A 21366-nucleotide genomic window follows, 5' to 3' on the forward strand; every position below is an offset into this window, starting at 1 on the left:
TCTAACTGGCCCAGTTTATACATTCCATGAATACAGTGAACAAAGGTGTCATGCAACTTTTTTTTAAAGCATCAGTGGATAAGATATCCACTATATTATAAAACTGGATACATATCTGTATATACTGTTTTTAATTTATTGGACTTAACGTTACACGTTTATTAATAACTGTACACTAGCAAACTGGTCCCAAACTAGTTAGCCTCTAAGAGTCAGCTTAAATGAAGACTTCTGAAGGTTACACACCTGCTTTTACTGACCATCTGTTGAAAACTAGCCCTACGCTATTTTAGTGTTTTTTGGAAAGTGTCAATGACATCAGCTGCAAATGATTTCGTTCATCACCTGAATGTAAAATGTATTGCTCTTGAAGTATTGCAAATGTAATCCATATATAATTATACTGTATGGTTCAATTACTAGTTAGTAAATAAAATTCCAGTTTTTGCCCTGTGAACCAGCAGCTTTTGCGTCCTTCAAGCCATCACATCAGAAGGGATAATTTCTAAGGTGTACCAAAGTCCCTAAAGTCTTGTACTGCTGGTTTGCTGGCTTAGACGATATTATTTTTGTTTATGTATTTATTTTTTAGTACAGTATACAGCAAAAAGCTGACACGATATAATATATAATTGTGGAAGTTTTGTGGCTTATTATAGAGATAATGTAATGTCTATGAAAACAATATATATTGTTAATGTCTGATATAAAGACAAATACCTGACAACCTGACTGGTTGATTTTACTTGGAAGCATCCTTATTATTCGTAGCGCAGCAGATTTGTTCACTGGTTTATTATTTACACAAAATGTTTAAATAGTTTTTGTAAACCTTGTATACAAACCTAATACAGTACCTAGTTAAAAAGGGCAAGTAATTCAATTTCTATCCAACGGTGCCCTCTGGTGGTAAACTGCAGTCAGTCCGTTACTGAAATACAATTATTACAATATATATACGTACACTGCATATGACAAGTAATAAAAAATAAATTATGGAAGCAGTAAGATGTCGTCGACGATGAACAAGGTTATAATTTGTTCTTGTATAGAATATAGATTTTTGGTTATTGTAAATCTGTTTTAATCCAATCTCGTTACAAAAATCCTTAAAAAAGGTATAGATTTGGATACTGAATACATTTGCGAATATAAAATGTTAAAGCATGTTGTCAATGCTTTTTATTTCGTTCACAATAACAAACGACGTCTTTAACAGTCAGATGCAAAATGTGAAGTTTGACAATCATAAAACAAAGACACAATCCCTCTTCTATTTGTTTTTCACTTTAAAAAAAAAATAAATTTCTTCAACACTAAAAGTGTCTTTAATCCTATATTAATTTAACAAACGCTACATGTTTTCACCAACAAACGATCTGCGAGTTCATGCCCACATCTGCCTTCCGCCAATGACTCCCAGCCAAACACACTTAGCTATCCAATCATAAAAGCGTAATCTACATATGCATCTATTTGGAAACGCCCCTATGGAAGCATATGGGTAGCAATATATTCAATTTGGAATGTAATATGGAAAATGACAATGCAATATGTAAAATGGCAATGCATTTCTGTATTGACATTTACATTTTCCAATACATTTGTGCAACGTTTGGTGCAAAATGAAAATGAAAATGAAATTACATAATTTTCATTTGCCATTTCATACACTAGTTTTAATATGTAAAATGAATACTAATTTTAACGCTTTATAAGTTGCAAAATTAAAATGAAAATGTATTACAGAATTGATTAGATATGTATAACATGTTCAAGCAAAAACTGTGGCAAAAGTATAGTTCAAATAGTTCTGTCTCTTTGGATAAGAGTGAAGTGGAAATACAAATCAATAATAGACTGAACAGTTCCATGTCTGTAACATTTACCACTCTCTTCTTTTAAGTCATAAGGCACTAGGTATGAGTGTGTGACATTAATAAATAATTGTGAAAATTAATATAGTTACATTTCTGAAATAAATTTGTAATATTAGTTTTATGTATTGTTTCTCTTTTTAGTCTTCTTTGTTGTGCTTGAGAAAGACAACATATATTTACCGTATTTTCCGGACTATAAGTCGCACTTCTTTTCAAAGTTTGGCTGGTCCTGCGACTTACAGTCAGGTGCGACTTATTTATCAAAATTAATTTGACATGAACCAAGAGTAATGAACCAAGAGAAAACATTACCGTCTACAGCCGCGAGAGGGCGCTCTATACTGCCAGAGATGCTGCTCAGTGCTCCTGTAGTCTACACTGAGCAGCATATAGCGCCCTCTCGCGGCTGTATACGGTAATGTTTTCTCTTGGTTCTTGGTTCTAAATAAATGCAAGTGACCCTTCTCAATAAATGCGGTTTATATATGTTTTTTTCCTCGTCATGGCGTATTTTTGAACTGATGCAACTTATACTTAGGTGCGACTTATAGTCCGAAAAATACAGGTAACATTATTATTATTATTTATTATGAGAGTAATTGACACAGACTACAACTTTAATGTTTCACCAAATTCAGCTCAGATCTTCAGACTCGTCTGACCCGCGTTGCTGGCCAGACTTACCTTCCCAAAAAATCCTATTTCATTTTATTTCATAAATTTAACTATCTTTATTGCCACTTCACTGTTATCCAAGGAGACAGAACTATTTGCACTGTTTTTATCAGTGGGACAATATTTATACAATACTAGAAATCATTTAACGGGGTCTCTTGCAAGTCACAGCAGCACGAATTATGTGCCCAGCTACATCTGATTCAAATATTATGCTAATTAACAGTGAGCGGTGGATTCAGACATTACAGTGCCCCACTCGCACTGACTCTTATTCTGTCTGAATGAATGAAAAGACCGAGCTGAAGGTGGAGCGATTCGACCAATTAGATGAAAGCAGCATTTCAGCTCCGCCCACAAGTGCGAATGAAATATTGAAGCCATAAACCGAAATGATCAAAACGTACACGTACAACTGTCTTGTCCATGTTCTCTCACTTGAATCCTCTTCTTGAGTATTGAGTCTCTTGACCTTCTGCAAGCCCCGCCTTTTTCACACAGTGACTGACATGGCGGGAGGGGGCGGACACGTGATTGGCTAGGAATGCATTTTCAATGTGCACATTGAATTTTGCTACAGTCATTGCGGGACATTGAATGAAAATGCAATCGTAAGTGTCTTGACTGTGAGTGTTAATGCAATTAAGAAAAATAGCATTTGAATGATAATTTTGCCACAGTTTTTGCTTGAACATGTTATACATATCTAATTATTTCTGTAATACATTTTCATTTGAATTTTGCAACTTATAAAATGTTAAAATTAGTATTAATTTTACATATTAAAACTAGTGTATGAAATGCATTTTCATTTTGCACCAAACGTTGCACAAATGAAGTAGAAAATGTAAATGTAAATACAGAAATACATTGCCTTTTACATATTGCATTGTCATTTTGCATATTACATTCCAAATTAAATATTTCTACCCATATGCTTCCATACGCTACTTATTTTACCCGCCCTCGACCAACCAGTCTTTCGCATCAGTCCGTCAATCAATTCTCCCCGCCCAGTTTTTCTGACAGAACGGAAGCCGAGATGGGCCAAACCAGCCCATCCGGATAACAGAGACAAACTTGGCAGCGAGCGGATGAACTGGTCGGATCTTTGTTCTTCACAGCCAGACTATCAACCACTTTATATTTTTGTCCCTTATATGTCTCACATTTATATCAGTACTATATAGAATACTCCTTCCCTTGGCACGCAGCTTCAGCACAGACATATACTTTTTGAGATAGCATATTTTCCCAGTGTTTTTAGTTCACTCTTCCCCCCCACCGACGAGGTTTTATTGGACCAAGATAGGCGGCGCGGGCACCAAGATGTCGAACCGGATGGTGTGCAGAGAAGCGAGCCACGCCGGCAGCTGGTACACGGCCTCAGGTAGAGCCAGAGACCCGAGAGCGGCCCGGGCCTGAGGTCCGGTGTGCTGCTTACACCAGTGTGTGTGTCTGGTGGTGTATCAAAATCCAGTGAGCTGCCTATCTGGACAGTATTTTGGGACGTTCAGTACGCTCAAAAATGCAGCCTAGGTAGGCAGCTCACTTTGTTTTTAGACAGAGCCTGTGCGATCAGCTGGGAATTATTAAATAGATATGCCTAAAATGGTTTAAAAACCACAGGGCGAGTTTCTTCACATTTGTACATTTTTTTCTGAATATATGGTTTTTTAGAAACTAATTAACTCTTTTTAAAATGTGAACTAAAACATATTAGCTCTATTTTGTTAGAGAATCTCTTTAAAGGGATTAAATTCTGCTCAACAATTAATCTAAATCTACAAGAAAGAAGTGGGCCTCGGTCATGAAATGTCATTTAATTTGTCTTTGTATTTAGAAAATCATTTAATGGATTACTTTAAATGTTAAAAATGTTTTTGTATATATTGTTTTTCTGTTTTTCATTGAGCAGACAGAAAAGATTTGCATTTCAATTCAAGGGCCATTATTTAAATCGACCGCACTGAGTTGTCTCTCTCATATTCGCCTGTTTTGGTTTATTTTTGTGTTTCTATTGTAAATGTGTAGTTTCAGTGTGTGTAATAGCAGCTGAGAACAAAACAGGCCATCAGTTAGCTGGTTAGCCTATAGCCGGTTTGTGTGTGAATCTTTGCTTACACGCAAACTACACAAACTGAAACCACAGATTAATATGGCATCCACGCTAACTTTAACCAGACCTACTTTACTGGATGAGTAAATCCAGATAGATTAACTTCTGTCGCAATTCAGAAGGCTGGATTTACTCTGCTAACGGCTAAAGCTATTTAATGAAGTTCATATGACAGCTGTACATGACAGCTGTATTTTCATGGACAACAAAACCATGTTTTTCATTAATATTGATGTCTGGTAATGCTGTGTTTATTGTTATATCGGTCCGCATTTATGTGCAGTTCCATTCCAGTAAATACAGTGAGCACAGTCAGCACATGAAAGTCTTTAGAGGGCCGGTGCTGTTTTTTTCCTCTCATGCAGTAACAAAGGATGCGTGACAAAAGCCCAGTGCTCTACACACACACACTAGATCATTACAAGTCTTGTGGCTTTTACATTATAATCTGTGTTTTGTAAGCTGCCACTATCTTTAGAGCTCTGGTTTTGTTCAAAACACATTTTTTTTACATATGAAGAAGGCTTGTCTCAAGCAAATAATGTTTAATGTAATGTGTTGGGGAAAAAAGTCTGGTGAGTCCATACATGTACAAACATGCCTTTATTTTCAGTTAGTTTTCAGATCATGACTAGTTATTATTCATCTTGCAGTGACAACACTAGCCTATTAGTTTGGGAGTGTCAGTTGGACAAGTTGTACAGACAATGTCAATGAATAATGATTATATATTAGATTCATATATTGACCATGTTTCAGGAAAGCTTTTATCATTTTTTTAAGACCTGAATAAATTGTATATATTTATTCATCTGTTATCTTGTCCTGTCAGACTCTGATAAGAAAGTCATTAGAACCGGGACAATGGCACTGTCTGAGGCTGAAATATTGCTGGAATTAACATTCAAGACAGCCATTTCACGTATTGTGTCATTGTTTGTTTGACTGATTTATATTTAGAAGAGAAATTCACAGATTAATTCTTGATTATAGTATCTTTTAGCATGTTGCGGTACTGTACAATGAATACATTTACAGTATATTTAATTTTCAGCATTAGAGTAATGAGATTTTATTGTTTCACATTCTGTCAATAGAAATTAGGGAGTGTAATGGGCTAAATGCAAATTAAATACATATTCATGGTGTTGTTTTTATAACAGCAACAATATTTGTCCTGAAAATAATATGTAAATTATAAATAAAATATTGCAGAAATATATATGAACATGGTCTTTGTCATGTTTTAGATTATAAAGAGTGACTTTTAATGCCTTGAAATATTTCTACATAGTGAAAATGATACGGTACAAACTAGATTTGGAAGAGATTCAAATAAGCTTCCCAACTGAAGTGCAAAAGTTGTAAAATTATGTCTGCATTTTTCATATTTGCTAATGACATTTTCCTCTGTCTCTGTGATTAGGATCCCAGCTTAGCGCACAACTCGAGGGCTGGTTATCTCAAGCACAACCTACAGCCGGTCCAGCTAGAGCCATAATAGCACCGTATGTGGAGTGAAACGGACAAACATCTTTTTTTTTTTTCGTCTGTTTCAGCTGTCTTTCTGCATTCTTAAACCTTTAAGTCTTTTGCAGGCATGCTGGCTACACTTACTGTGGTGCGTGTGCTGCCCACGCCTACAAGCAGGTGGACCCCTCCATAACGTAAGTGGCTCTCCTGAGCTTCTTTAAATTCTCTTGAAGTAGCCGTAATGTTGCGTGCCGTGGGGAGAGAGGTAACTGCAGCGCTTTCTTATTCATCAGTCGGAGGGTGTTCATTCTTGGCCCCTCTCACCATGTGCCGCTGTCTCGCTGTGCCCTCTCCCCCGCCGAGGTCTACAGAACACCACTGTATGACCTGAGAATCGACCAGAAGGGTAAGGAATCTCATTTTTTCCCTTGACAGGATTAAATGCTAATTGAATAACAATGCACCGAAAGATGTCGTCCAGATTGTTTTTTTTTTTTTTTATGTCTGGCTCATTTGCTCTCAAACTGAGCTTTGCAGATGAGATTGCAAAATGTTCAAGTTGTAAATGACTATATTTGTTATTATTTCATAGTGTTCTGGCTATAAACATAATGAATGTGCAACAAGGAAACTTGGCAGATGATCTTTCATTTGATGGTGTTCATAATAATGAGGTTTTGTGTAATTATAGTTATAACTTCTCAATGCAAAACACAAGGGATTTAATTCCCACTGCCCCATCTCTTTTTTTTCTGGCAGTTTATGCTGATTTGTGGAAAACAGGCATGTTTGAGAGGATGAGTCTGCAGACAGATGAAGACGAACACAGCATTGAGATGCACCTGCCTTATACCGCTAAAGCCATGGAGAGGTAACAACCAGATAATGAATATCTTCATCTTGACCGTTAAGGAAACAGGTCACACACACATGGAAATTATGTAATAATTTACTCAACATAATGTTGTTATAAACCTTTATGACTCTTTCTTCTGTGGAATACAAAACACACTACTTCACAAAACATCTCAGTGTTTTTTTCTCTCTCCATACAGTGAAAGTCAAAGGTGGCTCATTGTTGTTTTGCACTTTGTTGTCTTCCATTATGTGCACAAAAACAGTTCTTCAAAATATCAAAAGTATTCTTGTGTTCCACTGTAGAAAATAATTCTTTCATGTTTGGAACTTCAAGCGCTATCCACTGAATACCTTGGATTCTTGGAAGACTCTATGCTTGAACCATTAAAATAAAAATAAAAGCCTACCATTCAAAAGTTTGGGGTATTTTTATTTTTTAAATAAGTTAATACTTAGAATGTAATATTTAAATTGCTACTGAAAATTCAGCATTGTCATAACAGAAATGAATTATGGTACTTAAATATAACACAGTTATTCTTAATTGTAATAATATTTCACAGTATTACTGTTTTTTAAGTACTGTCTAAGCAAATGTTGCCTTGGTGAGCATTAGAGACTTCTTTCAAAAACATAAAATCTTACAGACCTAACATTTGTAAACTTTAGTTTATATAACTTTTATTTAGGAAATAAAGAGCAAATGCTTCTCTGAAGGAACCAATATCATTGGTGTTGCTTTCAAAGTCTTATCTTTTGCTTTTTAACCTTGTGTCAGTGTTGCACTATAGCAAAAGTTTAAAGGATATAGCTCTTTGTGGTTTCCTCTAATTATCTTATGTAGTCTCTCTATAAGACATACACATCCTTGTGTTGGACTGAGTCTGCCCAGGGAAAAAAAATAAATGTACAAAAAAAAGGGAAGAAGGATATATCAAGGTTTCACCTCCTCTCTATGCAGAGGCCATGAGCAGCGTTATTGACCCATAGTCGCACTCTCGAGCTCATTCATCTCTGCCAGATCCACTAATTATGTTGTCAGGATCTGTTTACCTAGTGTGGTGCCTCTAATTAGTTTGCCGTGATGGATGTTCTGTTGTTTTATTTTTTTATGTATGTTTTTTTTATATTAATGCAGGAGGCACCAACCACTTCTATTTTTCCATTAAAATATTACAATATGTGCATCCTCTTAATTTGTTTGATTATACATCTGGGTCATTTTTTTTTCTCACAAGCAGACCAATTAGTTGCCGAGCAACTATAATGTTTCTAAAGGTTTTCAGCATTTTGTTTTTTTTTTACCACATTTTATTCTTACACCTCTGCAATTTGGGAAAATGAAAACCTTTGCAGAGCTATTTATTTGACATGGGCACAGATTTTAATAAATAATGCAAACTTCTTTGACAAAATGATATTTATAAACATGCAAATGTCAAATCTCCATCTGGGAATTGGCAAATGATTCTGTTTTGTGCTTTGTTTTGCAAAAACAGCCATAAAGATGAGTTCAGCATCGTCCCTGTTCTGGTGGGAGCTCTGAGTGAATCTAAAGAGCAGGAATATGGCAAGCTGCTTAGCAAATACCTGGCTGACCCTTCTAATCTTTTCATCATCTCCTCTGACTTCTGCCACTGGGGTTTGTGTCCACTCACACACTTAAATTTTTCAACTGTCAAAAAACTGAAAATAATATCAGTTATAGTCAGTAATCGGTGAAGAATTTCCTGTTAGTTGAAATGAGATGTAGTGTTGACATCTTGTTAATAGTAAATCTACTAGGGTTTGCACCGATGAGTGGTTTAGTTCTGACACTAGTCAACACTTGACTTTCGGTAGTTTTTGAATGCTTGACATCAGTTTTTTTTTTTTTTTTTTTGTCATTAACTATTTATTCAGTATGCGCCAATTTTCCTATATAAACATAACAGTGCATGCATATTAATGCATATTATACAAAAAACCCTTAACACAAAATATATAATATTGCAAAGGCCTTAGAGAACAAATAAAAAATGTTTCTCTCTCTTTGTAATTTTTTAGTAATCCAGTAAAGGCATGACATTGGTTTAATGTAAATAAAAAAAAAAAAAAATAGTTGTGAACCACTCTAACTCAAGTGTCACTCAAATTAATGATAACAAAGGCAGCATGTATCTGGTAAAGAAGATATACATGCTTTCCCTTCACATCCAAATCAAATCGGAATCACAGACATCCTCTCCACTCTCACACTCTCCATCAATGTGCTAGACTTGCCAGAAACACAGGCTGCCTACTGCCTACATAGACAGCTGACTTCAATGGCAGCATTCTAATTGAAATAAACCCCATAAGAGAGTGTTTTGGAATGCTCTAAATATGTAGGAACCTATACAAATATCTCTTTTGGTTTTTATGTGCCTCCTCTGGTTTATTGATTAAGTTGAACCTTTTTTTGTCTATTCTGCAGGTCAACGTTTCCGTTACACCTACTATGATGAAAGTCAAGGAGAGATCTACAGATCTATCGAGCACCTTGACAAAATGGTAAACCTGTTTCTATCCCCCGTTTCTTCTTGTAACTCAGTTAATGTCTGACATATGAGGTTTACATGCAAGTAGCCCATTATGGTTTGGGATACACAATGTGCTATAATCCTATTGGTGGTTCTCGAAAAAAAGGTGATGGAATTTTTCTCCAAGCAAAAGGGTAATTGTTATGGTTACTGTACCATGGAAGCCGGCAATTCAAAGAATAACTTTAATACTTTCCACCCATGACAGTTTGTCTAAAATAGCAGATGTTCTTAGCAACCCAAACATCATTAAAGGCTTACCAACTGGGCAAAGTACTTTTGCCTCTGTAGGGTAATTATTGGACAAGGATCGCGTTTGATCTGGAGGTTCTTCCATGAAATATCCATTCATAATCGTGTTACCGAAAATCCTTCTTGTTTATGGAAAGTTGAATATTTTATACCAAGATGTTGTGTTGTGCAGTTTAACTACACCAGATGTCAAATGCAACATTGGAGAGTCATAAATAAAACATTATTAACACCAGTAATGGGAAAGCTTTGTTGATGTCAGTGAAATGTATGCATGTTAATTTCCGTTTTTTTTTTTAGGGAATGGGAATTATAGAACAGTTGGACCCCATCTCCTTTAGCAATTATTTGAAGAAATATCATAATACTATTTGTGGTCGCCATCCCATCGGTGTTCTTCTTAATGTAAGTACCTTCATGGGAACGACTTCATGAATTTCCCCCTGGACATCATATTTAGCAAACCTCTGTATACTAAATAAAGCAAAATAATGCAAATAATGACTAGTCTGTAAGCATGGTAATTAGCCTAGCATTTAGCTGTCGCAGGGTTTTTATTAATAACCCCCCCCCCCCCCCCTCCCCCTAACTAATGTCTTGCCAACTTTCCGCTCTTTCATTATGAAGCTTTTAAGATTACAGTTGTCGGTCTAAAAGCATTTCTTTAGTATTGACTCTTCTCTTCACTCCATCAGGCTGTGGCGGAACTGAAAAAGAATGGCATAGACATGAACTTCTCTTTCCTAAACTATGCGCAGTCAAGCCAGTGCCGAAACTGGTCGGACAGCTCTGTGAGTTACGCTGCTGGAGCTCTCGTCGTTCATTGAGGTGAACTTTCCCAGGACCCACGGAGCCTCCTAGAAGACCCCAGCCCCTCCCACCCGTATCCCCATCCTCCCTCACCTCTTCTATAGGAAGGACATGCGAAGCTTGTCGCATCTGGGAATCCTCATACATACCCCGAATCCAGATGTAACGTTAGATACTAACCACCTCTTCCTACAGCTTTCCCTGTACCCCGTTTTCCACATGAGGCAACTTGGATGATGCTATAGCTTGAAGTACAGCCGCAGATTTTTGGGTGTTGCAAGGTCAGATTTTTGGTTGTTGTTTTTTTTTCTTGTTTGTTGGGGTGGGCGGGGGTCTTAATGAGGCAAAATCCACTTTTGACCCTCCAAGGACGTTAGATGTCCGAAGAGCCCTTGTGTAATTTAAAAGCAAGACACATTTAAATTTCAAATAAAATAAATAAAACCATCGACAGCGCACTCTTTTTACAAGTCTGCATATATAATCTACATAACATCTCACTAATGATAAATGATGAGAAAAAGGAAATTGACAGACTGCAACATGCTATGTCCATGTACACCCTGAGAATTGTAGTAATAGCTACTGCGCTGGTCCTGTTGTAGTTTTTAAAAGGGCTACACAATACCCACTAACCCTCCACTGTTCTGGAAATACCAAAAATAGTTTTTCTATCATCTAATCTTTTATTGTAGTCAAACTAATTTTTTTTCTGAATCTTATATTGCGTTCCGTTTATTTTCCCTTTGTAATTACCATTATTTAGCTTTCTAGTTTTACTATGCTATGCTCAAACTGTGGAAGCATATAGTCGTGTTTGAAGTCTACAGGAAGTACAGTGCAGTTCAGACTGCCTCAAAATGGCTGTTCTATCCCTTCATTCCCAAAACGTTTAAATTGTAAGGGGGGGATTAAGTTTGGTTATTCCGAAACAATTTTATTTTCTCATACAAGTTAGAAGCATGTTTAACAGTTGACTAGTAGTTTGTGATGCACACCCGTATCAAGGAACCGCCGGAGGTGGATTTTCTGAACGGCATAGGCATTTTGTCTGGCTTTCCTCCTTAATCCATCTACTCCCAAAGAGCACAATGCAGCAAGATGTTTCCTGGGTAACCATCGGAAGGAAAATGGCAAGGCTCCTGGACATCTCCATCAGGGTTTAAATGTCTCAAACCAAATCCTCAAACAGAAATCAGACAAAGCATGTCACACCATGCAGATGTGCCTTGGGTCAGTGTTAAACATGTTTTTTATTTGGTCCTGTGCTTTCCATCCTTGTCCACCCTTCACTTGCAAAATAAAAAGACTTGATTTAGTCTGTGTTGAATCAGTTTTCACCATTTTCAAAGTAGGGGAAGAGATTCATTGGTTTCTCCCAGCACATCACCTGTTCTTATACTGTTAGAATAGTTAAATTTTTTATTTTAATTTTAGTACCGTTTATTATTATTATAACTATTATTGCGTAGAAATGAACAGTTCACACGTTGTCAAACCTATGTCGAAATTAATTGAAGTGCTCCTTAACGGAGTCATTTTTGAATCTCAGGTTACACTGAAGCATTACAGAATTCTCGCCAGAAATGACAAGGGTCATGGCTGATGTTGCAAAGAAACAATAAAGTGTAATGTCAAACGTTATTGTGGTGTGGTTTCTTGTGTTATTGTTTGCGATTCCTGTGTTTGTCATGTTTACGAGCAGTTGGTGAGTTATTGAAGTCAGAGTTGGCCAAGATTAATTAAAAATGCCATGTATTAAAACAAGTCTTCTGCTTCTCTCCCAAGATGTAGTCTCTCTGCCATTTCTTTTCTAATTGAAGGATAGCGGAATCATGGATATGGGAGTTTAAACCACATTCTATTCTGTAGTAAGCAAAATATACAAAATATGTAAGTTGAAAGGTTCTTTTTGGGCAGTAAAGCCAATCCTCAACATGGTTCCTAGTCATTATGAGGAAATTATTGCTACCATTTGAATTTTCCATTTTTTGCAACATATCTGCAAATGTAACCATTCTTAACTGGTCTTGACAAGTTTTTTTCATGTAAATAATACTTTTATTCAGCAAGGACACATTCAACTGATCAAAAGTAAACACAGTGAAGACATTTAAAAATGTAAAAAAATATATATTTATATTCAAAATAAATGCTGTTCTTTAACACATTTTTGCACAACTGTTTTCAACACGTAATACTGTAAAGCTGCTCTGCAACACTGATAACACTGTAAAGCTGCTTTGCAACAATTAGTATCATGAAAAGCACTATACAAATAAACTTGAATTGAATAAATGTTGAGCAGCAAATCGGCATATCAGAATGATTTCTGAAGGATCATGTGACACTGAAGACTGGAGTAATGATGCTGGAAATTCAGCCTTGCCATCACAGGAATAAATGACATACAAATATATTACATTTATGCATTTAGCAGATGCTATTTTCCAAAGCAACTTACAGTGCATTCAGGCTAACGTTTTTTACCTAACATGTTCCCTGGGAATCAAACCCACAACCTTTTGCGCTGCTAACCCAAAGCTCTACCACTGAGCCACAGAAACACATTAAACCTATTAAAGTAAAAAAAGTTATTTTAAATTGTAATAATGTTTCACAGTATTAAAATTTTCACTGTATTGTTAATCAAATAAATGCAACCTTGTTGAGCATTAGAAACTTATTTCGAAATAATATCATGCACTGCTTAGCCAGCCTTATGCAATCATCACATTATTGTGCATGCATTTTAAATAGGAAGAGCACTCATGGCACTGCATCTGCATGGCAGACCAGTTTACCTTTTAATTTTGTGTGCTATGCAGCAAAATTCCTGTGGGGTGAAACTTCCTATTTAGTCTTGGTTTATTTATTTAGTTGGATGTTGACTGCTGTAGCTATTAAAGAGGACCCTAATGGATGTAGATTTTGACAGAAACCGAGGCTGAGGAAATTAATACTTGTTTTATATGCCATTCATTTTATTTTTTTCAGGTACTAGGTGGCATTTGTTTTGTGTAACTAGTACCTTCAAACTACAGCTAATACAATTGTTTTTCACTTTTTCTAATAATTTTTCATTCTCAAGACAGGAAACAAGAGATGGTGGTTCCCATTAATTGGCCCAAGCTCAACAAATGTCTCATTCATCAATCTGTTCTCAAGTTTAGCAGCGTTGACATTTCAAATCTCTTGAGCCATTTCAGGTTGCAGTGAACACATTTGAGTGAAGTGAACATTGTTGAGAATTCGTTTGGACACAGGTGTCAGCTGTGGTGACTGCAAGTTTCTAATCCAGAAATGACTGCAGTGTTGGTACCAAGCTTACATCATGTTCTGAAACAAAATGGAAAACTTGTTAATTGGAAATTCAAATACTGGTCTAATTGTTTTAATGTTTGCAGTGCAGGTAAATATGCTTTTAGAAAACAACGATAATCACAATGAAGTAGCTTAATGTTCATTGCTGATGAATGAAATAAAGCTAGAGGATTATTTTTATACATCAATTTATCAGGAGTCAGGCTGTAAAATTTTATTATTTTAAGCGTTTCCTTGGAAACATAATTGGAAGATTTTTTGAGCACCCTGTTGTTTAAAGTGACTTTTAAAGAGTGACTGCTTTTTACCGGGGACAAACACTGAAAGGTTATTGGTAATATGGATAAATGGTGCAAGGGGAAATACTTCCTGCTGTTTGATGAAGTTCTCTACATACACAGCATTCATCAGCATTCTCAGCTGGTGCTCCCCTGATTGCAGGAAACAACTTGTTGTGAGCTATAGAAGCAGACACGTGCTTTTCTGAAAGTCAAATGAATTCATCATACATTAGGGGTGTATGATTTGGAAATACTTTTGATTTGATACTTTTGAACTTTATTTATGCCAAAGTGTTTAGGGAAATAAACCTGAAGAAACCTCCTGGTAAACCTTTTGAAAAGGGTCTTTCTCTGAGAAACTCACAAGATGGAACACATAAGTACACATAAAATGTATATTTTTAAATGAAAAAAAAAAAAATATTAAATAATCTTAAATACTGTTAACTCATTAATATATAATAATTAAACATTTAACTGTGAAGTTCCTTTAGTGCACATTGGAGGACTCTTAAAAGTTCCCCCAAATGGTTCTGCCAGTGTGGAAACATAAGGAAACCCAAACGGTGCCAGAAATATATTTTTATTTTTACAGTCTGAGAAGAGATTTTCCTTTTGAAAAGTATTAATATTTGTGCCAGAACAAGCGTACAAGAAAAAAAAAACACAAAAAAAAAAAAAACACCCATTTGCCCTCCGGAAATATGATAATAATCAAAAGAATTAGCCCATTCTCCTAGTTTCTCATGCTTCGATTTGTGTAAACAGGTTGATGAAAGAAAGACAGACTGGATTACTGCTCTTGTAAAATACTGAGAAACTAATTTATCTGTTTACCTTTCCGAACATAAATTCACTGAATCAAGCAGGTAAACATCGGCACGCTCCTTAGGTGGCAAAAAAAACCACGGCTCGCCGAGATGCACAAAAAACAGACATGCTTGTGTTTTTAGACCTATTTGTCTTATGGAAGCTGAAGCTCCCCACCAGTGCATTAGTGGGGAAAAAAAACAATCTCTCAATATGTGAAAAGGGAGATCTCTTTGAAAAAGGCATTCTCACATTTCAGCAGGGGGTAAGCTGTATCATGGTCAGGATTCGGCTCTCCCTCTGCTTTTGGGGAGGAGCTGCTCTCTGGTGAGGGGTTAAGAGGGGAGATACAGCATTAAGCTCACCCAAACCTGGTCTGGAACTGGACAGAATGTCGATCTCCATGCAATGTCAGGAGCTCCTCGTGCGGGGCCTGAGCTTGGCGATGATCTTGGGTGGGGTAATGCACTTTATATATCTCATGAAGTCTCACGCTGCCTATGGCCGCTACTTGGACACCTCGGGCAGCTCCATGGTGGTGCCTGCAAGGCTCGCCTGGTTCCTCCAGGAGCTTCCCGCTCTGCTGGTGCCCCTGATTTTGATGTTGACCACGGATGAAAACAATGGCACTGGAAGACATCTGATGCTCTGGACCTTCTGCCTGCACTACTTCCAGAGGTAAGTCATGTGAATGATGGAAAGATTGTTGGTGGAGCTGAAAAATAATTCAAATTGTTATTAAACACTTAATAATATGGTAATTGAACATCTTAAAATGAAAGCTCACTAGTATAAAATGCAAACAGGCGAGAGAAAATAGATCATAGCCACTTAATAATGACACTGGCATGATATCACAGCGTTTTTGTTACCATTTACAGTGCTTGTTTATTTAGTAAGCAGTGAACCCAAGTTCAGCTACTCCGTTTCACAAACCTGGATGTGTTCTCTAGCTCACCCAGAACAAGCGTGGAAAAAAATACCCTTAATCCGAAGACAAAAGGAAACGCACTGGGTGGAATATTCTAGATTCCTGTTTCTTTAGACAATCCTGCTCTGCTGACATTTAATCAAGGCTGCATAAATATAACAGCATAATTTTATTAATATTTCAGTTGAGTAATTACACATAACCGGGCCGGAAGCAGGTGAATAAAGTAAGAATGTTTGAATAAGCATGCTCTGAAGCATGATCTGGAAAAAACAAAGCATGTTTTGGAACAGGTGTTGAATTACAAAGACACATAGGCCTAATAACAGTGGAAGTGTAATGTACTTTGGGCAGATGACCAAGAGATGGTATTTGATATGTATCAACATTCTGGTTTCCAGGAGCTGCATCTATTCCCTGCTGACCAAAGGGCGACCGTATCCGCTTAACATCATGCTGTTAGGGATGGTGTTTTGCTCTATTAATGGCTTCCTGCAGGCACACTATCTGCTGCACTGTGCTACATATCACAATACATGGTTTTCTGAGGCCTGTTTACTAGCCGGTAAAACTTGTTTACTGAAAGAATTCATATAATTCAGGGTAATGAAAATTGGATTTAATTGAGGTGTTTAATTGTCAGTTGCATTTGTATTTAAGTAGAAATAAATTGATATGAACAGATATATTCATACTTTAGTACTGCTGTTTATCTCATAAAATCTGTTAGTATGGCTGTGTTAATTGTTATAACAGTACTGACCTTTTTACTACCATCAAAGAGAAAAATATAGAATAAAATTTAGATTAAATCAATTCTACATAGGGAATAAATATGCATAAACTGAATACAAATATTTTGTTGGACTAATGAAATTCATTACATTTGTTGACCAGTTCATTTCAAAGTCCAACTTTGGAATTGAAAAGGAGATAATTCTTAAATTTTGAATTTTGCTCAGCCTTTCTTATATATTTTAGAATGTATTCAATAAAAAAAAAGAAAAAGAAAAAATATAATGTTAATGCTGAATAGCTGCACTTAAATAAAGGTTCCAAAAGTGGGTTTTTGCAGTAACTTCATAGAATAATTTTTGGAACTTACGGTGAACAGTTCTAATTCTTTTTTTTTTTAAGTGTAGAGTATTGGAGCTTATTATTTGGAGCAAATATCTTTAGAGGAACTGCTTAGTACAAATTTGTACATGTTTATATAATTATTTTTAAATATATATTTTTCTAGGTCTGATAATATTTTTCACAGGAATGGGAATCAATATTCACAGTGACCACATTCTTCGCAACCTGAGAAAACCTGGAGAAATTTCCTATAAAATCCCGAGAGGTAGAGATAATTCAGGGTCTTTTTAATGTTAGCAGCACTCATCATTTATTGTCTTTATCTCAGTCTCTGTAAGCAAACTGCAATAAGCTGCACTGAATAAATGCTGAGCTGATTTATGTGTTTATTTTAACTGCAGGCGGTTTGTTTGAGTATGTGTCTGGAGCAAATTTCTTTGGGGAGATTGTGGAGTGGCTGGGCTACGCTGTTGCTACCCGGTCTTTACCCACATTTGCCTTTGCTTTTTTCACAATTTGCTTCATAGGACCGAGAGCCTATCACCATCACAGGTAAACTAAAACTTACTAAATTTTTCATCTGGTATATCATTAATTCAGTAAACTGGGTTCTGAGAGAACAATGCAGTGATGCACTGAAAAAGTGGTAGTAATATATGTAGTTTCTCTAATGTTTTCCAGGTTCTATAATGAGAAGTTTGAAGATTTTCCAAGATCAAGAAAATCTCTTATACCCTTCATCTTCTAAAGAGCCATAAATGGAGTTCTGTTCTGAAAGAGGGAAAGAATTAATCTTCTCAGTTGCTACGATGTACACCTGTACTTTTGGTTTGTTTTCATTGCCTGATTTAGCATGCTGTATGTAGGAAATATTCTACAATTTATGTCTTAAGCATGCTACTAGATTGTTTGATTGTGACAACTTTCACAACAGAACACTTTACTACAGCTTAGCTTTTTTTTTTAAATCATTTGTACAGTGTGTTATTGCAGAAGTTAGTGTATTAACTGTGTGTAATTTTTAAGGCGAGACACTGCAGGTGAATAGGGCAAAAAAACAACTAATAGTTATCACCTTACTTACCCAGTTGATTGATTACATTGATTATTACAAACATTTTTTGTATTACAAGTTTTCAAAAATGTTATGTTTAAATATACAAAAGAGGCATTATTTAATGAAATATGTGCTAATTTGCTAGTACAAAAATCTGAACACTAGATGAAGTCAGTTTCAAATTTTTTGTTTAATTTTTTTGACATATTAGAGTCAAATGTTTTTACAGAGGGAATTCTGGTTATCTTTTTTTGTCACTCCATAATTCAGAAAATACTTTGAACAGCCAGAAAACAATATATTTTCACAATTTTGGGGGGAATAAAATGTTGTATATAATCAAGGAAAATATATATGAACAAATCCCTCTGTAAAAACCTTCAGAATATAGACAGGAATAAAAATGTCAAGTTTGGTGTGTGTAAGTGCTACTGAAGTGGAGATTTATGGCTCAGTGTTGAAGAAAAAACTCATTTTGAGAAAACGGCCTTTAAAATATGTATTGTAATTGAAATCTATTGACACAAACAGATAAAGTGCTATAAAAGAAACACTTAACAGTGTCTTTTGGATGTTTTCCTTCCACTAGTTTGAAAAAGCACTTTATGAAAAACCAAAAAGCCCAAAATCTCAAAATTGACAGGTGCTTGAAAAAACAGCGTTTTTGCCTGCAGTGTCTCACATTAAAATACTTTCTCGTATTGCAGCTTAATATGCAGACAGAACTATACTAGTAGGCTGATTTGTCCAAAAGGTGTAAACATTGTTACTATGTGGGGCTGTTACAACATGAGCATTTTTAACCAGTTTGTCACAACATGCTGGGGTTGGGAGTATCTTTTTGGTTTACAGTGAAAATAGCCTACTAATCAGAAATTTGCTATTAAATTGTGGTGATGCTAAAAATGCAGCATTTCACTTCATATTAAAAATAAAAAAATAAAAAGCTTTAATAAATGGTTTTAAGATAATCTTTTTCATAAAAAAAGATAAAATATAAATTACTAATTTTGTTTCATAAAGCATAAAGGTGTGTCGGTAGACTTTCTGGAGAAGCAAAGTTTGTGAAAAACAAAGCCGGTGCCATCAGAAAGTGCACTACCAAAAGCTGTAAAAAAGCGAGAGACACCCTTCGCTGCAGACTGTAGCGCGGTGACGTCACGTACGTACGTCCCGTATGTACGTCACGTATGTGTTTACCGCGCATGCGCTTGTAATTTGCATTGCGTGATGACGTTAGTTGTTTTCGGGTCGTGCGTGCATTAAAACGATGCGCATACTTAAAAGAAAACTGAAATGTAAAATGTTAAAGTATTAAAGAACATTAAGGTGTAAAAAAGACGGGAAAAACAACCATGTTTAACCATGTTTCATCTGAGGTAAAATTATACGGAATTAAAGTTTATTCTGTAATATCTGTGTAGTATCTTACAATATATTAACATTCTGTTGGACTTTACTTCACTGTGTATATTGTAATATTACACTTTAATGGCACCTTATATTTCTTATTGAGCTAGTCAAAATTAAAACAGATAAAGTACAGTCGTCGGCTCTAATAGAGCAGATGGTAAAACGTGTGTTGTTCACAATTTGATGCAATCGATCCGGTCCGAATCTGCCTTTTTTCCCCTACCTTTTCAAATTTCAAATCCCATCAGAAAAACATTTATTTTAAATAAAAACGAAGGAAATAATCAAACAGTTTTGAGGGAGGGCTTCATTGTCCTAATATGCTGGCATCCATTTAATAATTTGAATTTAAATTATAATTTACACTCATTATTGCATACTGTTTTATAATGTACTACAATACTGATGTGCAAATAATTGGCACTATTTGCAATAAGTAATATAAATAGCAGAAAATCCTGCTATTTTAACATAGTATAAATAGAATCTATAGCCATTTGCTCTAAGTGTAAACCACTGCCTTTCTTATTTTAATCTTTCTTTTGCTATGGTTCTTGTTTATCTATTTTTTAACTATACATTTGGACATTTTTCTTTTGCTTTGGCAATTCTGCATGTGAAACATTTAAGCCACTAAAGTAGTTTTAAGTTCAGTTGACTACATACAGTATATTTTCAGTGTCTGCATCCCATTTTATGCAAGGTGCCTCCAAAAAAACCAAACTGATGACAGTGATCTTTTTTTATTTATTTCAAAGAACAAAACAGAAAATATAATTGTATATACAAATATAGATTAAGACTATAGATATGACACAAGAAAAAAAAATCTGAAATTCACCTCCATCACTGATAAAACAATAAGTCAAGCAGTAGCCCTCAGTAGCCCTCAAATTCTTTGAATGGATAAAACCCACACAGGACTCTCCTCCTGCGACTCCTCACACACAGGTGGACAGTCTTTAAATATCTCACTGCACCGGAGGCACTGGGTCAGAGAACATGACGCCCGGACGCCCGGACACTCTGGTTGTATTGTTCAGACAATGCACTCCAGTTCACGACACCTAATTTGCATAAAAGAACAAACAATACTTAAGCAAAATTAAATCATTTTGAAGAAAGGCAGAAGAGCCATACAAGGAAAATATTTTAAATGTATTTTTAAATATATTATAGCATGGTGTTAGAAAAAGTGTTATTTGCTTTGTCTGTAAACTACCTAAGAGATTAAATTATAACCAGCATTAACATCAACTAAATTAATAAATTTTCTCAAGTCAAAATTTAGGTTGGCTTGGCTTGAGAAAGCATGGCCTGAAAGTTTGAAGTTTTTTTCAATTTGAAAATTTTACAGTTGAGGGCTATACAGTCTGTCAGAGAAAGAAAAACAGATAATTACAGTACTCTAGCCACATGAAGTGGGGTCACTTCTCTGAATTTCTTCTCACTGACAATAACCCCAAAAAGTCATATTAAGACATATGAAGGTCAGTTTAAGAGGTAACACTTTACAATAAGGTGTCATTGGTAAACACTAGTTAATGTATTAATTAACATGAACTAACAATGAACAATACATGTGTTACAGTATCTATTAATCTTTGATAATGTTAATCTTTGATTTTGCAATGCATGCTGCAACTATCAACCCTTACGAAAGGAAAATATATTTACCAATATATTTCTTAAAACATATTGTGATATATTGTAATATATTATTTTCCCTTTTTATTTTCTAATATATTATATATTTGAATACATTGAATAATATATTGATGATACATATAACATATAATATATTGCAAAATATACAAATGATTGCCGCTTTCAATATATTGC

General features: G+C 35.4%; 2 protein-coding genes across 2 annotated transcripts; both read left to right on the forward strand.

Annotated features, from left to right (window-relative positions):
* The first annotated feature begins 3603 nt into the window (after positions 1-3603).
* On the forward strand, positions 3604-12272 carry LOC132156886 (protein MEMO1-like). The gene is made up of 9 exons (XM_059565953.1): positions 3604-3945; positions 6101-6182; positions 6273-6341; positions 6441-6553; positions 6907-7018; positions 8505-8647; positions 9461-9537; positions 10119-10223; positions 10514-12272. Exons 1-9 carry the CDS (start codon positions 3885-3887, stop codon positions 10643-10645), a joined length of 894 nt encoding a protein of 297 aa, XP_059421936.1. The 5' UTR covers positions 3604-3884; the 3' UTR covers positions 10646-12272.
* A 3012-nt stretch (positions 12273-15284) lies between these two features.
* On the forward strand, positions 15285-17992 carry srd5a2b (steroid-5-alpha-reductase, alpha polypeptide 2b). Its single transcript, XM_059565484.1, has 5 exons — positions 15285-15721; positions 16376-16539; positions 17218-17319; positions 17456-17606; positions 17736-17992. The coding sequence occupies exons 1-5, from the start codon at positions 15435-15437 to the stop codon at positions 17800-17802; spliced, it is 771 nt and encodes a 256-aa protein (XP_059421467.1). The 5' UTR covers positions 15285-15434; the 3' UTR covers positions 17803-17992.
* Positions 17993-21366: the final 3374 nt, after the last annotated feature.

This window comes from Carassius carassius, chromosome 14, assembly GCF_963082965.1.
Source record: "Carassius carassius chromosome 14, fCarCar2.1, whole genome shotgun sequence".
Classification (NCBI taxonomy): domain Eukaryota; kingdom Metazoa; phylum Chordata; class Actinopteri; order Cypriniformes; family Cyprinidae; genus Carassius; species Carassius carassius.

Excerpts from the sequence above, each read along its gene's own strand:
- LOC132156886 (XM_059565953.1), top strand. The coding sequence starts at position 3,885 with ATGTCGAACCGGATGGTGTGCAGAGAAGCGAGCCACGCCGGCAGCTGG. Across the intron at positions 7,019-8,504 it reads ACCGCTAAAGCCATGGAGAG|CCATAAAGATGAGTTCAGCA; the intron begins GTAACAACCAGA and ends TTGCAAAAACAG. Across the intron at positions 9,538-10,118 it reads TCGAGCACCTTGACAAAATG|GGAATGGGAATTATAGAACA; the intron begins GTAAACCTGTTT and ends TTTTTTTTTTAG.
- srd5a2b (XM_059565484.1), top strand. The coding sequence starts at position 15,435 with ATGTCGATCTCCATGCAATGTCAGGAGCTCCTCGTGCGGGGCCTGAGC. Across the intron at positions 15,722-16,375 it reads TGCCTGCACTACTTCCAGAG|GAGCTGCATCTATTCCCTGC; the intron begins GTAAGTCATGTG and ends TCTGGTTTCCAG. Across the intron at positions 16,540-17,217 it reads TGAGGCCTGTTTACTAGCCG|GTCTGATAATATTTTTCACA; the intron begins GTAAAACTTGTT and ends ATATTTTTCTAG.